This window comes from Exophiala spinifera (assembly GCF_000836115.1).
Source record: "Exophiala spinifera strain CBS 89968 unplaced genomic scaffold supercont1.5, whole genome shotgun sequence".
NCBI lineage: Eukaryota > Fungi > Ascomycota > Eurotiomycetes > Chaetothyriales > Herpotrichiellaceae > Exophiala > Exophiala spinifera.
Genome location: NW_015622517.1, coordinates 1,218,998 through 1,241,665, shown reverse-complemented (window position 1 = coordinate 1,241,665; position 22,668 = coordinate 1,218,998). Strand labels below are relative to the sequence as shown.

The 22,668-nt window shown below is 52.0% G+C and overlaps 6 protein-coding genes across 6 annotated transcripts; 1 reads left to right on the top strand and 5 right to left on the bottom strand.

Annotated features, from left to right (window-relative positions):
• Positions 1–773: 773 nt before the first annotated feature.
• Positions 774–3,515, bottom strand: PV08_07016 (uncharacterized protein; the record flags this gene model as incomplete). The annotated part of the gene is made up of 1 exon (XM_016381348.1): positions 774–3,515. The coding sequence occupies one exon, from the start codon at positions 3,513–3,515 to the stop codon at positions 774–776; it is 2,742 nt and encodes a 913-aa protein (XP_016234450.1).
• Positions 3,516–4,082: 567 nt separating this feature from the next.
• PV08_07015 (uncharacterized protein) lies at positions 4,083–6,250 on the bottom strand (the record flags this gene model as incomplete). The annotated part of the gene is made up of 7 exons (XM_016381347.1): positions 4,083–4,415; positions 4,505–4,911; positions 4,991–5,016; positions 5,107–5,376; positions 5,508–5,893; positions 5,971–6,002; positions 6,067–6,250. 7 exons carry the CDS (start codon positions 6,248–6,250, stop codon positions 4,083–4,085), a joined length of 1,638 nt encoding a protein of 545 aa, XP_016234449.1.
• Positions 6,251–8,016: 1,766 nt separating this feature from the next.
• Positions 8,017–11,385, bottom strand: PV08_07014 (uncharacterized protein; the record flags this gene model as incomplete). Its single annotated transcript, XM_016381346.1, has 3 exons — positions 8,017–8,103; positions 8,226–11,122; positions 11,187–11,385. 3 exons carry the CDS (start codon positions 11,383–11,385, stop codon positions 8,017–8,019), a joined length of 3,183 nt encoding a protein of 1,060 aa, XP_016234448.1.
• A 3,145-nt stretch (positions 11,386–14,530) lies between these two features.
• PV08_07013 (uncharacterized protein) lies at positions 14,531–15,925 on the top strand (the record flags this gene model as incomplete). The annotated part of the gene is made up of 1 exon (XM_016381345.1): positions 14,531–15,925. One exon carries the CDS (start codon positions 14,531–14,533, stop codon positions 15,923–15,925), a length of 1,395 nt encoding a protein of 464 aa, XP_016234447.1.
• Positions 15,926–16,904: 979 nt separating this feature from the next.
• On the bottom strand, positions 16,905–18,764 carry PV08_07012 (uncharacterized protein; the record flags this gene model as incomplete). The annotated part of the gene is made up of 1 exon (XM_016381344.1): positions 16,905–18,764. The coding sequence occupies one exon, from the start codon at positions 18,762–18,764 to the stop codon at positions 16,905–16,907; it is 1,860 nt and encodes a 619-aa protein (XP_016234446.1).
• Positions 18,765–19,591: 827 nt separating this feature from the next.
• PV08_07011 (uncharacterized protein) lies at positions 19,592–21,874 on the bottom strand (the record flags this gene model as incomplete). The annotated part of the gene is made up of 2 exons (XM_016381343.1): positions 19,592–21,616; positions 21,671–21,874. The coding sequence occupies 2 exons, from the start codon at positions 21,872–21,874 to the stop codon at positions 19,592–19,594; spliced, it is 2,229 nt and encodes a 742-aa protein (XP_016234445.1).
• Between the last annotated feature and the right edge of the window lie 794 nt (positions 21,875–22,668).

Below are 22,668 nucleotides of genomic sequence, written 5' to 3'. Positions count from 1 at the left end.
TCTGACATTGGCGGCAGATAGAAGCGGGGGAAGCAAGCCGCTCTGCAGAACCTGCAGGACCAAGACTAAGAAGACCGAAGGAGAGCAGCGTAGAAGCAGGGAGGCATTTGATGGCTCAGAGTGCAAAACCCCGCAAGACCCTGACTAAGAAGAGGCGCAGACACTTCTGAGACTGGGGGCGCAGGGGTAATGGCAGGAAAGTAAGAGACGCCATAAGAAGATCCCGCAGACAACAAGGGGACGTAAGGTAATACGTTAATGGAAAACGGAAGGGTTGTCGAGTGACAAAGTTAAAAGGGATGGAATGTAGTTGAGAGTGTCATATGTCCAAGGGAGAAAATAAAACACGGCAGAGCGAGTATGTGGCCCCAGGCTTGATATGATACAGTAGGGAGGTACAGATAGGTGGGCAGCAGAAACGACGGAAGCTGCCTTACAGGAGGTAGGTGGGAGGTAGATCGGCGGGTACTCACATGACAGACGACATGGTAACAATGGTACCGTCACCAGATAATACAACAACAGCAACCTCCCAGGTCTTCAAGGAATCCTAGTGTAGTGTAGATGTATGTAGGACCTTACACCAACAAAAGGAAGGACTGGTAGCGCAAAGTCCTACAAAAGAGAGAAGTATGATCGTTGATTGAGATTAGCGCCTGGGCAATTACATACCCAGGTAAGGTGGGCACAGATTACCTGCCGAGCTACAAAAGAACAATCCGAAGTACAAGTCAATCATACCACAAGTCAAGGTATCAGGTGTATGCGCCGAGCTACTGTTGATGCAATTCTTTCTTGTCATCTTCGTCGTGGATCTGCTCAATCACGTCGGGGGATCGATCAGGGAGCGCTGGTTTGACATTCTCCTTCTCCTGGCCCTCGGATAGTTCACCATGACCAAAGAACTCATCATGGTGTTCGTGCGGTGTGGGACTCGATGGTGCAGATTCTATAGGGGCTTCTACCACTAGAACCTCGTCTTCGGGCTCCATGTCCACCAGTATCGAACTCTGTCGTTTTCGCCGTTCTGGGAGAGGTGGCTTTTGCGCTGGTTTTGGGGATATCTCGGTCGAGCCATTGGTCCCACGGCGCTGTGGTAGCAGTGGAGGAGGCACTGGTTTTCTTTTGGGCGCCATGAAGCTATTCTTAGGCTTCTCTGGTGGAGGGAGCGGTATTCCAGGAGGTGGCAATGGCCTCCCACGACCCATGGGCTCTCTAGGAGTAGGGGGAAGTATTGAGGTCTTGTCCTCTCCCTCCGCGGCAGCTTGGGTTTCCCGTTGCCGGTTCCTTGCCAGCACACCCCAACCCCATTTTTGAGCGGCGGCGGCAGCGGCGTTGACAGACGCAAGAGCCTGCTTCCTATCTGCGCTGGTCATGGACCTAACTCCTTGTGCAAAAGTCTTTGACTTCGTGGATTGCCCAGCTGACTTGGGCCTGTCTTCATTGGCATTCAACGTGTCGACAGAACTCATTGAGGTCCGACTAGAAACGGTTGAGCTTCTTCCAGCCGAGGGAGATTTGGGAGTCGGAATAAACTCTTCAGACACAGGAACTTCTACTGATAGACTTGATGCGTTGCTCGCACTTCGTTCCTTTTCCTGCATCGCAGTTGCCATTGAAGACTCGAAAGGCGGTGATCCAGCTTGCGAGTCTGGAGGCGAATGCGTCTCAGATGTAGATCTGTTGGACAGATCCTTTAATAAGTTCGCGATGCTATCCTTCCGGGCGCTAGCATCGGATTTTCGAGCCTGACCGTTGACATCAGCATGATCAGCAGTCACTGTAGGGTGTGCAGCGCTTGCAAATGATGGTGATCTCATTAAGCGTGGAGTGGTTGCGTCTGTCTTGTTCGGAGATTCTGACCCCGAGTTCTTGATGCCCAGAGCTTCGTTCATGGAGGAAACGGACTTTTTCGAAATGGACGGTTTCTCTTTGGCGTCGCTCAGTGCGGGCATGCTCATAACACGGTCGTCTTTCCCAAGCTCCACCGGTGTTCTCGTTCCCGAGGTGCCCGCCTCCGCTTCATCTTCTGGCTCGTCATTCGGGATTTCGGTGGAAGTTGTATTCGTAGTTTCTCTCTGCCAGATGCCTCCTCGATAACGTTGGCTCCTAGTCTCGAAGAAGGGGACGTCGTCCCAGAAAGGCTGGCATATGCTTTCGGCAATGACTTCCCGGATCCTGCTCTCAATTGCACGCAGGATCCAAGTGTATGTGATCTGGCGCGAGCTAACGATCGGTTCTAGAGCGAGATCCAACTGTGGCATCTTCTCGAAGCTGAACCAGAGTCGATTGCTAGGAGGCGGCTTGAACCTAACAAGAGCGTGGCCTTGAAGCTTCCTGCACGTGGCCGCCAGAACCATGTCGACCTCTCGTGGCTTGAAGCGCGAGCCCAGATCGATTCGTGCGGTGGCGGCTATTTCTATTCTAAAGTTCCCAGTATAGTCGACGTCTGCCTCGACAGTGCAGTCGCCATTGACCGTCAGGTCTTTGAGTCGCGGGTTCGTGATGAACGGTGCGCCCGTACCTGTGTCGATCTTTTGTAAAGCTAGCTTGGTGATGAAGTTTGGTTTCTTGACCCGGGAGATCTTCTTGGTTAGCTTGGTCCGGATGAAATTCTCCAGCTCGGGTGTTTTGTACATGGCCAGAAACAGTCGACCGATCATGGCGTTCAACCACCTCGTCTGCAACTGCTCCTCGGAGGAGTGCAGCTTCTGGACCAAGTTTACAATATGTTGAACGTCGAATTCTTGCGCGACTGGCAAGTCTTCGCCCACAGTCCTCTCCTGGTTCTTGAGCAACGCAAAGTAGAAATCCTCCTTCTCGGACAGATTCTCACTGAACAGAAAGAATGGTAGCGAGTTGGGCCTATCGCCGACTCTTGTTTTCTTCCTCCGAAGGCGGATGGCGTGTCGTTTGATCCACAGTTCGCCTTCCGGCAGCTCTTCACCGCCTCCATAAATATCGACATCGTGATACTCCAAGAAGATTACGTAGCGCACTTCCAGCTGCTGTACATCATCGTACAGCATGAGGTGGCCATGCCTCAGAACCACATAGAAGACGTTGTTGGCATTCTTGAGCGTCTTTCCCGACGCGTCCTTGTTCGGCTCTATGGTCGGCTTTTGCGTGCGGTCAAATATGCTTCTGTACATGGTCTGGTAGACACTTGGAGACTCCTGAGCTACCACCTCACCCGCCGGACTAAGCTTCTCGGGAGGCTTGCCATTGACGCCACCAGGAACGTATTCTCTACATACCGCAAAGTATCCAGCAGCGACATCGGAGTCATGCTGTCGATGGAACTTCTCGACCAGATCGTCTGTCCCGCTCTTGAAGGCTATCTTGTCATCTTCGGGGTGGATGAGACGGGCGCCGTCTTGCTTGGAGGAGTCGTCCTCGGCGTTGGGAGGAGGTAGGGTGAGGTAGGCATGGAGGAGGACGAGACCGAGCAGTAAGGGAATGAAGGTGAGACCGCCTAAGATGTAGACAAACAAGAACCATTGCAAAGCCCCCATTGGTTAGTCAGGCATGGAGAAGCAGCGTGGATGTCGCGCGCGAATGCTCGCAACCATGAGGACTTTGAGAGGGAAGGTGAGGGTGTGTGTTTGAGTGAGGCAGGGAAGCAATCGAGCACAGAGTGTTGATGGGTGTTGGTGAAGTGTGAGTGTAAAGTGTTGAGCGTTAACGGTGCCTTGTATCTGTAGATACCAAGGACGTCAACACCAGGTGCGGAAGGCACGAACCAATGAGTGACGTAGAGCCAGACACGGCGCATGAAGTATTAGGTAAGCGAAATCTTAGGTAAGCGAGGCTGAGTGTTGGCTGGACCAGAGAGGATTCACCACATCTAGAGTTAACCAAACAACCGAGAATGATGAGAGAAATCAGAACTTGAAGCTACTGCTCAGCATTTGAGGACTCCAATGCAGATACAGATAGCAAGTGCATATCCATTCCATTCAAGTCCCAGGTCCAGCTCGCCAGCTTACTCGTATTGTATTGAGTCCGAACCATCCTACAAGTACCTCAGATCAGGTCCCTACAGTATCCACACTTCCTGCATACCTCTGCTATGGCTTCGTCTAGACCTTTTCAATCTGCTCAGCAGCATGTCCGTGTAAGGCCCCGGCCTTCTCTACATCTGCGCTGGCAGCAGTGCCATGACCCGGCTCATACACCTCGGTTGCAATCTTGCGAATCTGATTGTTCCCGTGCTCATCAACAACAAGCTCATGCGTATTGGCATCGAAGTGGAGGTCCTGGGCATAGACTGCGACATCTTCGCCGAAAAGTTTGGCCATCTCTTCCAGCGGGATATTTTTCGTCTCGGGGAGAACGAACCATGCCACGATAGCCCCGAGGCCTGAGATGATGATAAAGACAAGGTAGAATTTCCAGCCGATATTGGCAAATGCCTGTGATTATGATCATTTCCATGTCAGTCCAGTCAATTCTGAAGCAACACGTCGAGGACAGGCTGTGCGATGGTAGAATGAGTACTCACAGTTGCCGAGACTTGCAGATAGACCAGATCCGTTAGAGCAATCACTCCGATGCTGAGGGCCAGTCCCTTTGCTCGTAGATGATTCGGGAACAGTTCTGAGTAGAAGACCACTCCTGCCACGTCAATGCCGATGCTGTAGATCAGGAGGAAAAGGTAAGCCGCGGCCACTCCCATGCGCAGACCGGCTTTGTTGGTGCCTTCCTCGGCGAACGAGCTGACCATTGCCGCTTCGAGGATGAGAGATATGCAGCATCCTGCGACGCCAATCACCATCAGAGGCCTTCGGCCCGTCCAGTCCATGATCAAAGCACCAATGATATTGCCTAAGATGCCGACTGTGATCCAACCACACTGAAAGATCAGTTGGTACAATGTGTCAAAGCCGAGAGAGGCATAGATTGTCGGGCCTTTAAATAAGTCAGTAAGGTAGTCATTGCACCGCTAAGCAGAGAAGGTATCGAGATAGTCCCAAAAGAAAGACTCTACCGTAGTTGTTTAGTACCAGAACTCCACTATTCATTCACATGGTCAGTCCCAGGAGATTGCTACTAGCGGGTGCACAATGCACAGGCGTCAGACGCGAGATGCGATGGTATACTTACGTGGACTGTCCGATGAACGCAAATCCCATGGCCAGGAAACTTCTCCTTCGGTAGCTGGGGCGACGGAACATCTCCAGCCAGCCTGGTTCCAGTTCTCTGTCCATCTCGGCCTGCTTGGTCATCTGATAAAACTCACTGCGAGCAAATGTATTGTCCGGGTCATCCTTCCTTGCGTGCAGTTTGAAGACAACCTTTCTTGCCTCCTCAATCCGACCCTTCATGAGAAGATATCTTGGAGATTCCGGAATCACAAGACAGACCAAGCACATCCTGTCAAGTCCGCTCATTAGCTTTCGGTAGCCTGTAAATTATCCCGGAGTAGGACATCAATCCGGAACCAACTATCGACAAACTCGACAGTAACGCCCGGAAGGAGAGACAGGCCAAGGCAAAATACTCACATGACAGGCCATATCAGAGCGATCCCAAGTGGAGCCCGCCACTGTGCGTCCGGGCTGTTGTCGACAAAGTAAAATGCAAGACCCATATAAGAGGCCAAGCCGTAGCCCAAAGCGATGTTGACTCCATTCATGCCAACCATAAGACCTCGGAGGCCAGGGGGTGCTAGTTCTGCCGAGTAGAATGGAGTCACTGCGAGATAGCCCCAGCTCCCACCCCCAGCAAAGAGTCGGGCAACGATGAACATGGGAGCATTTCTCGCACCGCAGAGTAGGGCACCGCCGAGGAGGGATAGAAACCCGCATTCGTAAAGGGCAGCTTTGCGGCCCCATCTATCAGCTACCCAGCCGGCGATGAAGACGTTGATTGCGGCGCCAGCCTGGAAGACCTATTTTGAGTCAGCCAAGTTGGGCAAACACTTCAACGCATATTGTCTTCAATGTATGACCTGAGGTCCAGACTTACTCCTGACATGGCACCGATCTTTTGGTCCGCCCCTATCCGAAGTGTTAGAACCAAGGTACATCCCATGCCTGCGTCTTGCCTGTGATACATGCTTACCTGGCGTCAGAGCTGGTGGGTCTTGCGTTATATCCAAGAGGCCCATGTAGACGAGGAAACTCGGCTGTGCCAGTGTGACACCAATGATGGATGCTGGATAGCCGAAAGCAATCTGACCTAGCGAGACCATCCAGCAGATGAAAAAATTCCACGCACTCCAGTGTCTCTCCGTACCGAACGCCATGATAGATCAAATCGGGTACGACAAACCAGTGTAGGACCGTGGCCACTCCAAGAGAAATCGCGAAACTGCGAGTGTGAACTGATCTCCAGACCACCAAGGACTTTGAGATCTAGATTTGAAGTACGCACAGGTATTCTTGTTCCATGTGGTTGACCCATCTGGGGGAATCCATCTGGGCAATATATCTGGGGAATAGATCTGGCGGGGTTCGTTCATCAACCGAGACCTCCCGCGGCTGTTTGGAGCAGACTTCTGAAGAGTCAATAATGTTGAGTCAGTCAGTTCCAGAACCAGCCCTGAGGTGGCTGCTAGAACTTTAAAAGTCGCTGTTGCTTGCCGTCTCACCAAAGTCTTGAGTTGTCGGACAAGACTCAGGAGCAAAAGAAGACCGTGTTTCGGACCGTTGATTAGGAGACTGACTGACGAACATGTTGCATATCGAAAAATATCATCTTGGCCAGAATGGACGAAGATTCACTTGATCAAAAATGACGGCTTCGTTACTGTACAGATGGCGGTGGTCGACTCGGCAGGGCACTCTCCTCGGTTAACGACTATCTAGTGACTTTCGCTTGCCCATGGCCAGACCTTAGAAATCGCCTCGTGGCTTTGAAAGCCCACTCCGTACGAGTGGACCGATGTCCACATTGTGCTCAGAGTCTGGGGCGCGGGGTAAAACTAATCTCAAGGCAGTAAGCAGAAAACTATAAAACAGAGACAATATGAGGAGGATGTGGAGGTTGCCAGACGGTGCAATAGGGACTGATGGTCCGTGGAGACAGGGACATGAGTGAGCTTCCGCCACACCAGAGACACATTCCTTATTTCGGCAGCCTCTAGCTTCTGCTCGGACGGCTTCGTGGCATTGATGTTCTGGAGCTGTGCTGGAAGGTGGAAGTGGTACGATAGGTCAATTTTCGATTCGGCTGGCGCAAGAAACTTTAACCATGCTCAACCTCTCTGGCATCTCCAACAACGAAGAGATATCATTGGGCCCTGAGCAGAATTGGAGAACTCTTTCATCAATCAATCTTAGAAGTCGGATTTCTCATTTCGATGGTAAGGGACGAAGTTGACTTCGCTGCCGAGGAAGATCGAAGTCTGAAGTCGTCGAAAGTTGTAGGAACAGAAGGAACAACAGAACACTTGCTGTGACGTCACCATATGTAAAGACAGGCATCGAGGCGTATTTGGTATTGTCTCGATACGTCCACAACCACGTGATGGTATTGATTCGAGGCGGCGCGGGGGCTGTCCCGCCTTCAACCCTACCTAGTACGTACCTCTCACGCGGAGGGACAGAGAGAGCCACAGACAGAGACGATGGAGAGAAAAAAAGGGGCCCTGTAGACGCATGAATGCATGAGAAACTCGCTTGCTGACTTTACTCTCGACTCTGACTTGACTTGGCTCAACAGTGACCATGTCTGTATACACACACCATGCGTTGGGGATAAGATAACTCAGGCTCGAATACCCTCAGGTGAAACACGGTGGGACTTACCACCCCCATGACAACTGGGTTAGGCCGACAACAAAAAGAGCCCACCCGTAAAGCCTGTCGATGCTGTCGCCGATCAAGGCACCCTTTTCAACCGCTTACATGGAACAAAAAACTCAGGACACGGAGACGGCGGATAGAGAGACAGAGGGCCGAGATAAGAGACAATGAACTCTTGGAAAGCCCATGCTCATACTCGTTCCCTCGACCATATTCCTTGGTGTTCGCGCATGCCACCGCTCCAACGCTGCAGAACCGGTTCTGCTCAGTCCTCCCTATACGAAATCTTTCTCATCTCACCCAATCTAGCCTGTGCCGCATCAAGAGCATTTCTGAGTTGAAGGATTTCGACCTGTAAACCCCAAACAAAAGTCAGCCTAGCCACTCGACTACGCACTGGAAGGAGCGGAAAGGAGACAAAAAAGGGAAAAAGGTAACAAAGGAAGAAAAGACAAAAGAAAAAGGAAAACTGACCTGTTGCTCCATCTCTCGGACCTTGAACTCATGAGCACTTAGGCTACCATAGTCCACACTCTCTCCATCCTCCTTCTGTCTTTGCTTGATGATGTCCTGCACTTGCCTGACCAGACTCCTGCAAGCGGCACCCACTGCTCGCGAAGCTTGCTCAAGGCGGTCTTGATGCTTGCTCATGAAACTTGCCTTGACACGACTAGCAGCCACCAATTGAGCCGTACTGGCCGCGACATCGTTCGACGCGACGATCAATTGCTCAGGTGAATTTCGTCCGCTGATCACCCCGTCTGCCGTCTCTATCAGCGTGTTGGTTGAAGTGGCGACGGCCTTGGCCGCCGATATCAGTCCTTCCGTCCATCGATTATTCTTCTTGTAGAATGCCGTTCGTGAGGAGCTTCCGCGTCCTTCGCGCACAATCTCATTCTGTGACTCTGTGGCTGCCTTGATGAGTTGTGCAATGGCATTCGTAACCGCAATAGCCGCATCGAGGATCGAGTCGTTGACTTTGAGCTCGTACGTGCTATATCCGTCTCTAGGTTTGTTCTTCAGCCGGGCCAAGCGTTGGGCGGCGGCTTCAATCGCATTAGCGGCCTTCGTGAGCTCCGAATCTACCAAATCACCGAGATCGCCCGTCGTGCTGATCTTGCTGCCCTTGGGTGCGAAGGCGTCTGCCAGTTTCGATAGTCTCTGAAGTTTCATCAAGACATCGTGGTTACTGTTGATCACCACATCCGACTTTTGCATGGGTTCGAGACCTTCGAGACGGAAGGACTGGAGAGACCGGAAAAAGTTGATGGTGGCCAAAGCGGCTTGTCGAGCCGAGTTCGTCAACTCATCCCCCTTCTTCTCTTCTGTCGCAAATCTCGTGAGACCTTTAGAGTTGGACAGGACATCTGCGATGGACGCTGCAAATACGGATACGGTCTTGATGATATCTGAATGGTCGCTGTTGGGTCCGTCGGCCACAAAGTTATTGAATGCCGTGGAGAATTCGGTCGCACTAGCCGATGCCTTTTCGATCTGGGACAACACATACGGTGCAGTCGCATTCTGATTGCCAGCCTGCATGGGAGAATCAAGTTCGTAGATAGCGTCATCCACTCGCTGCACACCGCTCTGGAGTACCGAATCGATCATGTCGTTGATCTTGTTGATGTTGCTCTTGATGACTTCGTCAATAGCCCCGTCCAAGGCGCCATCGGCCTCGCCACCACCCAGTTTGAGCTCTTCTAGTTCCTCCAAGGCCTGCTCCATCCCCGACTTGTAGATTTCAATCTCGTCGTCCTTTTCCCGCAGCGCAGCCTCGTGGTCTTCATTGCGTTCGCCGTGCTTTGATCGGATGTCTTCCAGCTGTCTCGTCTTGGTCCTGACGGCCTCTTCCAGATCGGCCATCTCGCGATTGTACTTGGCCAGCATCGAGGACAATTCGGAGCCCTTGGATCGTTCGGCGTTCTCGGCTCGTTCGATGGCCAGGCGTAGTTCTCGCTTGAGCTTCTCGACTTCTTCACGGTGGCCACCTTGCACGCGGTCCCTCTCGTGCAGGGCTCGGTCACGTTCCCGGATCATGTCGGCGAGTTCCAGATTCTTGGTTTTCATTTCCCGCTCCAGTCGTTCCCGGCGGTCGATGGCTTCTTGGGCCGAGGCTGCCTTGAGCTTGAGCGATTTCGTGGTCTGCAACAGATCGAGATGCTCCTGTCGGAGTTGCGAGTACAGTTTTGCGAGGGCCTCATATTTGGACCGCCAGGTGTTGACCTGGTCCTGCAGAGAGGCGATCTGGTCATCCTTGGACGAGGACTGCATCTGGAAATTGTTGTTGAGCTGCTGTAGCTGTTCCTCGAGCGCCTTCATTCGTTGATCGTACTGTTGCAGCATCAACTGGTCGCGTTCGTACTGTGCGCGAGCATTCAAGTTCTCCCGCTCCAGCTCGGCCATTCGACCTTGAGTTTGGGCTGCATACTGATCGCGCATGAGTTGTTCCTGTGCTAATCGTTGCTGCTCGGCCTGCATTCGTTGTTGCTCCTCAAAAGCGCGCTGGGCCTCCTGTTGCGCCATCATCTGCTGCCGTTGTTGCTCCTCCCATTGTTGCTGCAGCCGGCGCTGTTCGGCCTCGTATTCTTCTTGTTGTCTTTGAGCCTCTCTTGACCAGAAATCATCAATGTCTTTCGGGTCGGACGTGCCATTCTTTGCGACCGGAGACGGGGTGCGTTCGATTTCCTTTGTCGGCCGTCGGGGCAGCGCAGGCTTTTCTTCGTCCTCGGCCAGAAGGTTCGGGGGATCTTGCGGGAGCTTCGGAACGGTGATGAGGGAGGTCAGATAGCGGAGATTGGAGCATTCGTAGTAGAACTTGATCAGTCGGTGATGTTGGCCGTTGTAGCGGGTGCGCAGCGGTTCCAAAGCTTCGTCGTCACCGGTAGTGGTGTGCATGGCTCGCAACATGCTCGTGATGAACTTGTAGATGCCATAGCTTTCCTGCACCAATGGCACCAAGGCTGCGATTCGGCACTCGTTGTTCGCGCCGCCCCGGAAGTGCGAAAAGATCAGCTTTTGAAAAGTGTCGATCTGATCTTGCAGGGTCATGAGGTCCGAAATGGTCTCGTAACCCTCGTTGGGGTCGTTGATGGATTTCAAACTGATGTACTCCTCATATTCGAACAGGCCATTGAACTCAGGATGTTGCCGGTGGAACCCCAGCTTGGCCAGGAGGAAAAAGACGTATTCCCTGATGAGCGGTCCGTAACCTCGAAGACCTTCGCCGGTGACACCTCTTGCCAAACTTTCAATCCAATTGACATTCTGTTGGGCATCTTTGACGGTGATGGGGTGGCCTTCTTGCAGAACTTTGTGGACGGTGATGAGGGCTTTGAAGGTCTGGACTTCGTCTGCGAGGATAGGTTGGACTGTGAACGCGTTAGCATCCGCACGAGCAACCTGGTATCTGCGCAGATAGGAGCGCCATCTCACCTTTCATTCCCGCCCAAAAGGAGACCGAGGATTTGTGATCCCAAGTGTAGACGATACAGCTGCGAACATGTTTTCGTTTGGGAGCGGTTTCTTCGATGCTGGTCGCCTTGCGGATGTTGACGGCCAGATCGGATTCGGTTTTGCTCAGGTCAATGTTGCGCCCGGTGCCGCCGCCGGCAAGAGCAGGATAAGAAGACATGGTGTGATCGTGGACAGCTTCGGTTCTGCCAAAGCCGTCATAGAGAGCAGAGGATTTGGAAGACTTGCGGCCGTCGGCCGAGGTGTAAGCTGGAGGTATGAAGAAAGCCAGATTGGAGATAGTTAAGCCTGGAGGTCCGTGTAGTCGACGGCAGCGTTGTGGATCTCAAACAGCGGGTGACGTTGAGTCAGGTAGGCAGACACTTTTTGCCCGAGAGTCTTACACCTCAGAACGAGGCTGATTGCGCGGCACCAAACTAACTAACTACTAGCTAAACTCTTGTACAGTATGTACCTGAACTACCCGGACTACTACAGTACCACGTAGCGACGACACGCTCTCGTCCTATTAGCTCTTGCATCAACCCAGTCTTGGAGAAGTGAGAAGTTTGCGTTTGTGTATGCATGGTAGTACTTGACCAGCATCTCCGGCCCCCGTCTCCCTGTGCTTGTAGCGGCGTGAAGGGAATTGGTTGACTAAGGTAACTCTAGGTAGAAACCAAAGGAGCGACCTGCCGCTGTATATACGGAAGAGCACATATGGCAGTGTGGCAGCCGGAAACAAGTATATCCGAACCCGACACAAAAACCTCCCTCCTACCCAAAGGTCGTCCTTCATTCAGACCACCAAGGTTTCACGAGGCCCCAGGAGGCAGACTCTGGGTGTAAGACCTTCCCTTTCAAATGGGGTCCCCATCCTTTCACATTCAAACTGATTTCTCGTTGGCTCCCATCATAACATGAACGCGAACACAATAGAAACAGCAAAGAAGGAAGAAGAAAGAACATGATCTCAAGCTCCTTCCTCGAAAGCCTTCCGCTTAGAATTAATCCAGCAAATCCTTGGATTCCTGCCTGATGTTCTTCTCTACTGTCAGCGGTTCTAGCCTCCTCCAAAGTGTATTGTGCATTTATCGAAGTTCAAGTGCCAATAACTTCACAAGTCGTCAGGAATCTCATCCATGAGGATGTACTACCCGAGGCAGCTGCGGCTTGGAAGTCCTCTTGTTTGGCTACGTTCACTAGGAGCATCCTCGGGGCTTTGTAAACGACCAGCTTCGATCTCGACAAGCTCCGCCATCGTCATGGACCTTGTCTCAAGCTTTGCAGCTCCATGATCTTCAGCGCCGTGTCTCGTATCTCAGTCTGGACTTCGTCTCACAATGCGCCAAAAACCCATCCACACCCACAGAAGCCGACGCGCAACCCTGGGAATCCCCCACACCTAGCGAGCTTCGTCGCTTACAACGTACCCTTTATCGATTCGAAATATACTGTGACTTATTCAGACCCCGGAAACCTCCCGCCTTTGACATCGATGAGCACCGACTAGTGTTCTTCTCCAGGTTTTCGCCTTGGGAGAATGAGCAGTTAGACTGCATTCATGATTATCTTTTCCACAAAGTGTCTCCAGGTCGATTGGCAGCGATCCACACGATTCATGTCTTACTATATTTGTATTGACGCTAACAACGACAGCTTTAAACGAGATCACCGACCATGACGTGACCTGGGGCGCGACTGGAGTGCAAGACGCATGCGAATTAGCTTCTCCTTGCGTACAGCACATCTTGTCCTTGGGCTTGGCAAAGCTTCACGCCATAGCTGTCCCGAAGACTTATGATGAGCGACGTCGACTGGTCTACAAACCTTATCCAGCAGCTAACACGGAATTTTTACACGAAAGCCTGGTTCTTGCCAATGAGCCGTCCGACGGAGTTGGACTCTCCGAATACCAGCATAATAGTGAAGAGCGCATTGGACGTCCCTTTATACCATTCTTTGACGAACCCGAAACAGGTCCCGCGGAGGCATGGAGATGGGCACATCAGCATGAGACCAGGGCAACTTTCGTTTACTCAAACTCACAAAAATGGGTGCATGAGCGCGGGTATGTTTTCTGGGATCGTTCTCGACTAGGAACGTGGCCGATTTTCCAGTTGCCTTGGGAGCCACCCGGTAATGCGGCAATCGAGGCTGAGACAGAGTCTTATCGCGCCTCTCTATCACTGTGGGAGAAGTGCCCAAGGAGAGCGCAAATATACGCTCTTGGTGGTATTGGCTGGTGGAGCCCGAGTGACGAGACCAAGGTAACCTACCCACCAGGACAAAGTCCGCCTCCCAGGCCTGATCGAGGCATTGAGAGGACGTCTCAACAGACGGCAGACGATCTTCAGCACAAAATATCCAATGGATCACAAAAGGACCCTCCTGCCTGGCAGACTTGACAGCCTAGAATACCTATAAGCCGCAGGGACTTGCAACGGAGACCGTAATGGGATTCCTAGCTCTTACAATGCGAATTCTCCCAGATTTCACCCATCGATGCTGAGAAAACGGCGTACATACGCAGCACCGTTATTAAATTAATCCCTGATCTATGTGAAAGTTAAGGGACTTCCCTCCACTAGCGGTACTTTAAATCATCCATTTAATCAGGCTGCAACATCAACCATTTATGAACGAACGCGTGTCAATTTCAGGAAAGGTACAGACGTCCGATGCGTTACATGGTAGGTTTCCCGGGACAGCCTTCGTCGGCTTTTCGACTCGATTCCCACAACTTCTTATCCCTTACCAACCTTGTTCCCACACAATCCAATCCATGTGTCTTGGAATGTCATTTCCACACTCCTTTCACCCAGACACCTCTTGATAAATCATAGGTCTGATATTACATCCACTCCGTCAGACTCGGCCGTTGCCGAAATGCATACAAGCGAGGCGCAGACTCTTGTTGAGACTGGGTTCTATGAGTCTCAAACTTCTGCCGTTAGACATTCCAGTCGTGCAGGTAGAACGGACTTTTTTGGATTAGATCTGGCGTTCAGAAATAGTCCCCGAGTACGAATACTTATGACTTTGTTGCTGCATAGAAAGCTAACATCGAACAGTGCGGTGAAATGGAAGGACTCTGCCAGACGTGTAGAAGCTTCGACATCGAGGCGTGGCTGCGAGATGGGGAGGGATTCAAAAAACCTGTACCTCGTGACTGGTATCTAGGTCTCTGGAAGGATATATGCAAAAGATTACATTGTCCTCTTTGCCGGCTTGTTTGCCATACGGTAAAAATCAACGCCGGCTCCGACGACCTCAGTCATATCTCTCGCTGTCTGGTGTCCATCCGCCGACAGACTCTACCTTGCATGGCTTTGGAAGTTCTCTTGTCCAAGAGGAACTCCTTCTACTGGGAGACTGGTCTTCAGTTGAGATTTGATCACCGCATACTATTCGCGGAGGAGAACGCCTCTACCAATCCCGGGAATGCCACATTTCAGAAGGGATCACGACATGTTCCGCCTCAGTTCAAGGTGGAATTGGTGCAAAAATGGTCAGCGAAATGTGATAACGAGCATGGGGCTTGGTGTAATGACAATGGTGTTGATCATGAACCAATTTGCAGTCTGAGGGTTCTAAACGTTGACACTAAGCAGGTGGTGGAGTCGCCAACAAATTGCCGATATCTCGCACTGAGCTATGTCTGGGGTCCCTCGAGGATCAATCAGATGAAAAGTATCCCCAAGCGCAAGGAAGGAAAGGTCGATTTGACTCCAGTTTATGGCACACTTCCACGGACCATCCGAGATGCTATTGAGCTGGTTCAAGAACTAGGAGAGCGGTTTCTGTGGGTCGACGCGCTCTGCATCGACCAGAAAGACGACGCTGAATTGGCCAAGCAGGTGGAGCAAATGGACAAGATATATGCATCTGCCCTGATTACAATAGTGGCAGCTGCTGAGCGGGATGCAGATGCTGGTCTCCCAGGGTTTCAGCCCCAGTCAAGATTATCGATTCAACACAGTGAAAGGATCCAGTCATTCCTTCTACGGACGTCCCTTCCAAATGGGATCCGAGGCGGGATCGTCGAAGGATCATGTTGGAACAGACGTGGCTGGACATATCAAGAAAGGCTGGCATCGCGAAGGTGCTTGATATTTACGCCTTATCAAGTGTATTTCCAATGTCGCAAGGGGTACAACAGCGAAGATACGACGTTCAGAGATGAGACCATCCCGGCCGCGATTGGAAAATGGAAAGGCCGGCTTGATTCCTCTCGGCTTGACCTTACTCGAAAATTTCTGCCGTTTGATCCATATCAGGAGTTCTTGTCCGAATACTCTTCGCGAAGATTTACGAAGGAGGGCGACGCTCTCCGAGCTTGCTCTGCGGCTCTGAGATTTATCTCCACAATCTACGACACGCCGTTGCATTGGGGTCTACCCGAACTTGTATTCGACCGAGCTCTGCTTTGGAACTACGATATCGACTCACCGGGTAGCCGGCAATACCGGCCTCGGAGACGGAGCAACTTCCCAACCTGGTCTTGGGCGTCCTGGTCAGGTGCGGTCAGCTACAGCTCCAGCTACATGGCCAACAAGTCCGTCGTCAGATGGTACAGGCTGTCTATCAGCGGCGACGTACACGAGATTCGCAACTGTAAGATGAGACGGGCCCGAACAAGACAAGGCGCATGGAGCGGAGTCAATGCGTCGATGGAAGCCGGCAGATTATCTGAAGAATGCAAACCTTCCTGTGTATGATTCTGGACGACGTTGCAACAATCGGGACACGGGAGTGCTCCTCTTGTGGACGACGACGGTAACTCTGCGCGTCAACCTTCTTGGTCCCCCTCCGCAGGGCGTCGTCGAATCCCCATATGTTTGTTGTGACGTTATTGACGACGAAGAAGGAAATCCAATCAACCATGGCTTGCTCATACTTCCACTAAGCTGGTGGGAAAGGCGACAGTTCTGTTCTCGGTTCGAATTCATGCTCGTCACTCAACACCTGGACAAGGTCCACCTTTTCCTCATTGATTGGGAAGGCGATGTCGCGCAACGAGTTGGAATGATTGAAGTGGATCGCAATCGGTGGCAGCGGCTGCAAAACAAGTCTTGGAAATTCATCACCCTCAGCTAATTAACAGCCTTTATTCTTCCTCTCTCCCTCTCCCTCTTTTTGAATGAATTTTGTTGATGGGGCAATAAAAATAGTAATAGTCGTTGCGATGCAAGCACTTTTCGCGGGACCAGAGCACACAAAAGACGGCATGGCAGCTAAGATGAGTTGAATCACGATCCACCGTGCAGCACAACATCAGCTTCTTGGAATATGGCTTCTTAGGGAATGTGTATGTACAGCTGCTACAAATCACGGGTGTCTAGGGGACATTGGATCATAGCAATACTGAGTCCCGTTCCACCAACCACAAAGGATTGTCACCGCTCCAGCGTGCAAACGGTATTAGGTAGTTGTGACCTGCTCCTTACAATGATAACTTCTTTCTTCGCTTTCCCATCCTTCAAGGATACCAGATACTCCCTCTTGAAACCGATAGTCGCTCAATTGATCTCTCCATGCTTTCAATGTAGGATACAGAGGTGACAATAGGTAGGTATTCTTGGGATCTGTCGAGGCTTCTCCAGTCTGTTGCCCTCGCCATGTTTCATTCCTTGCATCTGGCTTGCCCTCTGTTCTCCAATAGTCGGTCGATATTGATTCAAGTGTTCGAGTGCTGATTTACGCGGTGGCATACTCCCCAGTGGGCGCAGAGTACATTCTCGAACGGCGAGACCGGGGCCAAGTACATGTGTGAAGTCCACAGCTGGATTCCTTGAGCCATGCAGTCATAGGCGCCCACCAACGACCCTTGCGTCCTTCATTCCGCGCAATGTGGCCACCTTCCGTGTTCTCCTGATATGGCCTTGGCTGCTCGAATGCTGGCCGTGGCTCAGCGACCGAATTTGGACTATAAGCACTGAATCGTATCAGTTGGGGCCGAGCCAGCCGTGTTTCCGAGGCATGCAGCATGCGTGATTGAGTGTGGGAGTACATGAGATGCGGGAGGACGTGGGCTATGGCGGCACGAAGTTCATCCTCCACGTTTGCATCCATGCTTGCCGGTGGCGATGGTGTCGTCGCCGGAGAAGGCTGGGCTTGTCCCGCTCCCTCATCAGAGGACACCTGCTGCGTGGCCACACCGGGCGAAACATCTGGAGAATCAGTGACCGATATCCTGCCGAAGCCCTGTGTTGGAGCATAAGGAGTCACCGTCTGTGACTCCAGGCGTTCCATATCAACGCGCTCACATGCCTTGTCAATCTCCTGTACTATTTCTCCGACATCGTTGGCTTGTCCAAAAGGATGGCATTCTAATTGTCGTCGTCCCACACCATGGCCACTTGTTCTGGAACCGAATTCGCCGCGGATGTGTGTACCATCGTCAGCCAGGGCCAACGAGCCAGGGACGTTGGACGTGTACAATCTAAATGGCATTGATGCTCGTGGCAGGTCGACTTGTTCGGGTGCGGTACTGAGTAATCGAGATAACCCTTCCACGGCCAAGGTTCTCGTTACGGCTTCAGTTGAAGAGGGTCCGCTCTGGTCCTGACGATTTCTATTTCGTAGGGGGATGGCACCGGTGCCATCCAGAGCAGGATGTCGAGGCATCGGATCTTCATCGTAGTTACGATCATCTAGAGACGGGTCGGAATAAGGGACAAAATGGTACAGGATTTGTCTGATTAACGGACCTTGTCGCAATCTCCAAGTTGTTGCCTCTCGAGTACCAAATGACGGTAAGCCGGGAGGCGTCTCAATTGACCCCGGAGGAGACTGCATGGGCATCCGCGGGTAAGATGAATACGGTGTTGATGGCCCTGCAGCAGACTCGGACGAAGCCGAAAAGCCTCCTCGCTCCCCGAGAATGTTTGGTGCTGGAATTGACGTCTCCTCTGAGCCAGAAGTCGGATCGAGCAAGACGGTTGGGACGTCAGCTCTGATAGCCCATGGCGCCTGTGTTGGTTGGGTTGCCGTAGGGATTGCTACCGGCCGTGGTAGAGAGTGGGAGGTACGTCCTGAAGTAACGCTCGACTGTTCGATGATGGGACCCAGCTGAGGCTCGGGCCATCGACTGTGCGAAGTTGCATTTGACCAGCGTTTTGGTGTAGGCGGAAACGATGAAAGGATTGAACCGAAGTTCTCCTTGTCAATAGTCGGAGTTGGGGAGACCCGCTCTGCGTTGTAGATGTTGTCTTCACTGTGTTCCTCCACATGGCGCGTGTTGCTAGGGCTCCGCTCTGTGTCGCAGGTGCGATCACGACTCTGCTCGGCATTTTGACTCCGCTCAGTGGTTTCTTGTGTAATGGAATTCTTACATATGCTGACGTGCGCCTTGTAGGCTCTTTGAGTGATGAAAGGAACATCGGACGATATCTGGTCTCTTAGACATGGTGAAGACTTGACCCTGCGAATGGTTCGGGCAGGGCTGGATTCAACGCTACCCATTTGAGACTGGGTTGACATGTTGTCATAGACAGAGGCATTCAGGGGATCGGTAGAAGCCTTCACGGAAGTGTTGTCAGGGACAGAAGGTGCCATGTTGTCAGTGGCTGCGAGTCGACAGTTTGTGGTTTGTTAAGAGAAGAGATAAAGAGAATGTTGAGTATGTGCGGGCGTCAGATGAATAACGAGGACAGACAGGTGCTGGGATGCCTGACAGACAAGATGAAGTTCAAGTCTGTCGAGATAGCAAGGGAGAAGAAAGAGTCCGCATGGAGAGTGAAGAGAGAAGAATGGAGAGTGAAGAGAGAAGAATGGATAGGGGTGGAGGAGGGAGAGAGAAGAAAGTCAGAAGAAGAGAGGAGAGGAAGGCCATTCTGAGTCGCAGGCGGTAAGTCAAAGAGAGAAAGCGCCATCAAGAGGCTAGAAACGCGTTGTACTTCACTTGCAAACATGCAGGAGCCGCTGATGCTTTGCTCAGAGAAAATAAACACAGACAAGGGTCCGCCAAAGGAGGTCGGGAGGGCGTTGTACTTCACTTCCACAGACAAAGGTACAATGCCATGCCTCAGCCTTTGGTCTATACAGTTGTCTCTTTCTTTCGAGTTTCCAATGTCGAACTATAAAAGTGATACACGTCTTTTGATATCCGAATCCATATCCAACTGTTGATACAAGCCTTGTGAAAACGATGATGCGCCATGTCGATTAGTATTCAACGACGGCAGTCTATTTCCTCCCAGAACGCCGCTGTTCACTTACAGATAGAGTCAGTCGATCGTAAAATTATCGTAATGGTCGTCGAGGAACTGGAACGCTTCTAGGAACCATTTTCCGGTGTAGAGATGCCCTTTGGGCCCTGCCTTTGCTGGAGATCTTTCCGCAGGGTTTTGATTATGCCCTCAAGCCGACGTCGTTCTTCTTGTTCAGCCTAGCAGCAAGTTAGATGTGGACTTCATATTCGGTAGTAGGTGGTGAGAACTTGCCTTGATTGTCTTCAGATTCTCGGCGCGAGTTTCACGCATCATCTTTTTGAATTCGTTCTTCAGGACCATGGTGGATGTGCTCTCGGTAGGCAAACCGGTCTTTGCACCCAGCCACTTGACTCTTTCTTCGTTTAATTGAGATTCAAGAGTTTCGCATCGCTGCTGGAACGTATCGAGTTGCTCCTCGAGACGTTCACGTTCCTTCTCATCCTCGATGCTCTGCTTTGTCATAATCTCGTATTCTTCGAGCGTCTCCTTAAGCTCTTGCTGAAGCGTGTTGACCTTGTTCTGGAGTTCTGCGCTGCCGGCGCCTTTGGTTTCATGTTGGCCCTTGAGGAAGTCGAGCTGCTTTTCCAACTCTTCGTTGCGTGCATTCAGATCGTCAATCTCTTTCTGGATGGCAGGGTTCATCGACACGTCAGCAGCTCGTTGAGCACGCGTTCCATAAGCACCGTCCAACTCCGCCTTCACCATGGTCAGTTCTGTCTGTGCTCGCACCACGTCGGCCTCCAGGCCATTGATTTCGTCGCGCGCCTTCGCAAGATCCGTTTCTGCAGCTGCTTTGGCGGTTTCGAGACCGCTGATTCTCTCGAGCAGAGGAGCAGTGGCGTCGTCTGCTTGCTTGTCGGTTGCGCCTCGCTGTTGTTCTAGAAGCATGCCTTCCTGCTTGGCCATATCCAGCTGCTCCGAAAGAAGATTTATCTGCTCCTGGAATCGACGCGACTCTTCCTCATGTGCAACTAGGGCCCTCTTGTGCAGCTCGATCTCGTCCGTTAATTCGTGGATCTTGGAGTCACGTTGAGCATCCGACTTGGTGTTGAGCTCGCGCTGTTGCTGGATCTGACGGGTGAGAATGTCCTTCTGCTCCACCAGGGTCTGTACTCGTGAGTTCAGTCTGTTGAGAATCGAGGATGAAAGTGCCAGCTGTGACTGTAGGTCTTTCCCTCTCGGTTCATCTTGCGGTATATTGGGACTGTGGCTGACAGAATTTGTCCGTTCAAGCAGATCATGAAGGCGGATGTTAACATCTTCAAGCTGCCCCTCGTGGTTCAATGCCGAGTCTTGTCCAAGGCCTTTGGACCGTGCCTGCACTGCCTCCATGGCATCGAGGCCTTGCGACAAATAGCCCAGATGAGCCTGGATCTGGGCGCCGACTCGACCGACCATATCAACATCTGTTGGCTGCGGGGGCGGGTCAAAATGCGCCTGGGTACCGGACTGATTGACCATCATGTGCAGTCGGCCGTTCACCTCTTGGAGACGAGCTGCAACGTCTTCGATGGGGTCTTTGCTTCCTTGCTTTCCTCTGACCCCCAAGCCGATTGATGGCGTGCCGAAATCCGTCACGTAGTCGGGCACTTGGTACAGGCTACGTTCATCAAAGTCGTCGATTCCCGTTACCCCTGAGATTCTACCATTAGGTTGGCTTGTCATGCTCTCTGGACTTCTCGGCAACTCGGACTGGCGAACATTCTTCTTTAAGCCCTTGTGAGTCATCTGAAGGATTCCAGCTGTGTGCTGCAGAATTCTCATTTGCACCCGTTCTAGTTCCTTTTCCTGCAGCGACAGCTCCCGTGTGAGCTCCTCGACCTTCTTGTTGCTTGCTGCATATTCGTCATCTGCCTGGCTCGCCATTTCAGCCCCCGAGGTCTGTTGGTTTGCCAGAAGACTGCGTCTCTTGCTCCTGGACGAGCCACCTCCCGAGTCCTGCTTGTCGCCCACAGAGTATAGGCGATTCAGTGATTGTGCTGCATCCCGCAGCTTCGTCTCGAGAGCCAATTTCCTCCGTGTGGTGTCGACCTTGCCTCTTAAATAAACCCGTTCTCTTTTCAATTGATCAACCTCTTCGAACGACAACACTTCAAAATCGCGACTATCGCTCATGGCGGTCTCGGCCAGCAGGTGCATGGCAACTGGGTCATTGATATTGAGAAGGGTAGAGTTGCGAGGCTGCTTCGGCACCGGCTGTGCAACAAGTTAGCAAGGGCATCTCAGAAGGCCAGACAGAGGTGTAGTTACCGGAGGTGCAAAGCGAGGGGTCGGCTGCTCATCTGCAAAAGGACCACGCAGAGCACCTGACATGAAGCTCCCGTTATTCCCAATCGCTGGAGAATCATCGATGGGCCCTGGACCGCTGTACACCGAGCTTGGTACATAACGGCTTTGGCCATCGTCCAGGCTGTCGGCCGCAGACTGTCGGAGTCCAAAGGCGTAGGCCTGCATTATGAGTGGTGTAGCGTCAGTGTGGTTGGTACAAGGCTGCAAAGGTCCCGGTCGTGAGCGTGATATCCAAATTCTCTTCGGACTATGATTATAAGGGACAGCAGGGCTTCAGGCTGAGGAAGGCTCGAGGACGCCGATCAGGACTGCGCATGCTGAATACCAGGGGAAAAAGGACAAAGCTGGTGTCAGGGCTTCAAAGCCTGGTCCCGAGTGGTTGGCTGCTGGCTTGCATATAGGCGGTGGAAAGAACAACCGCGGACGGCTGAGACATCAACTTATGTCAACTATGTGCCTGAGATCCAAAAGAGGGACAATCCAAAGACAAGATATTGTACAGAGTCCAGAGATTCCAACAATGTGCAGAAGAATTCCAGGGGATGGAATTCAAGAGTCGAGAAGCAAATCAGCTGGGGACGCGAGCAAGGGTGGCTGGCTAGCGATTCGATAGGCGCGCGCGCTGAGAACGGGTCATTCCACGGCTTCGGGGACGAGAAGGCCCAGGCTATGCGAGTAGTTTACCTGATGAGGCGCAACAGGCTACGAGTACAAGACGCACGGAATACCGGTGTTCTCGTAGCTTGCCTTGCGTAGACCTGTCACAAACAAACCACTCTCCGTGCTCGTACATAGTTATAGCCAGGGTGGGCGAAGACCCAAGGTGATGTGGACCCACTAGACTTGCAATCTCACCCAATCCCAGGGAAAGTGGAAGCCAATTCTGAAAGTCTGATGGGGCGGGAAATTGTGAAATTGGGGGGGCACACGAGAGGAATGTGGCTGATGATCATGATGAC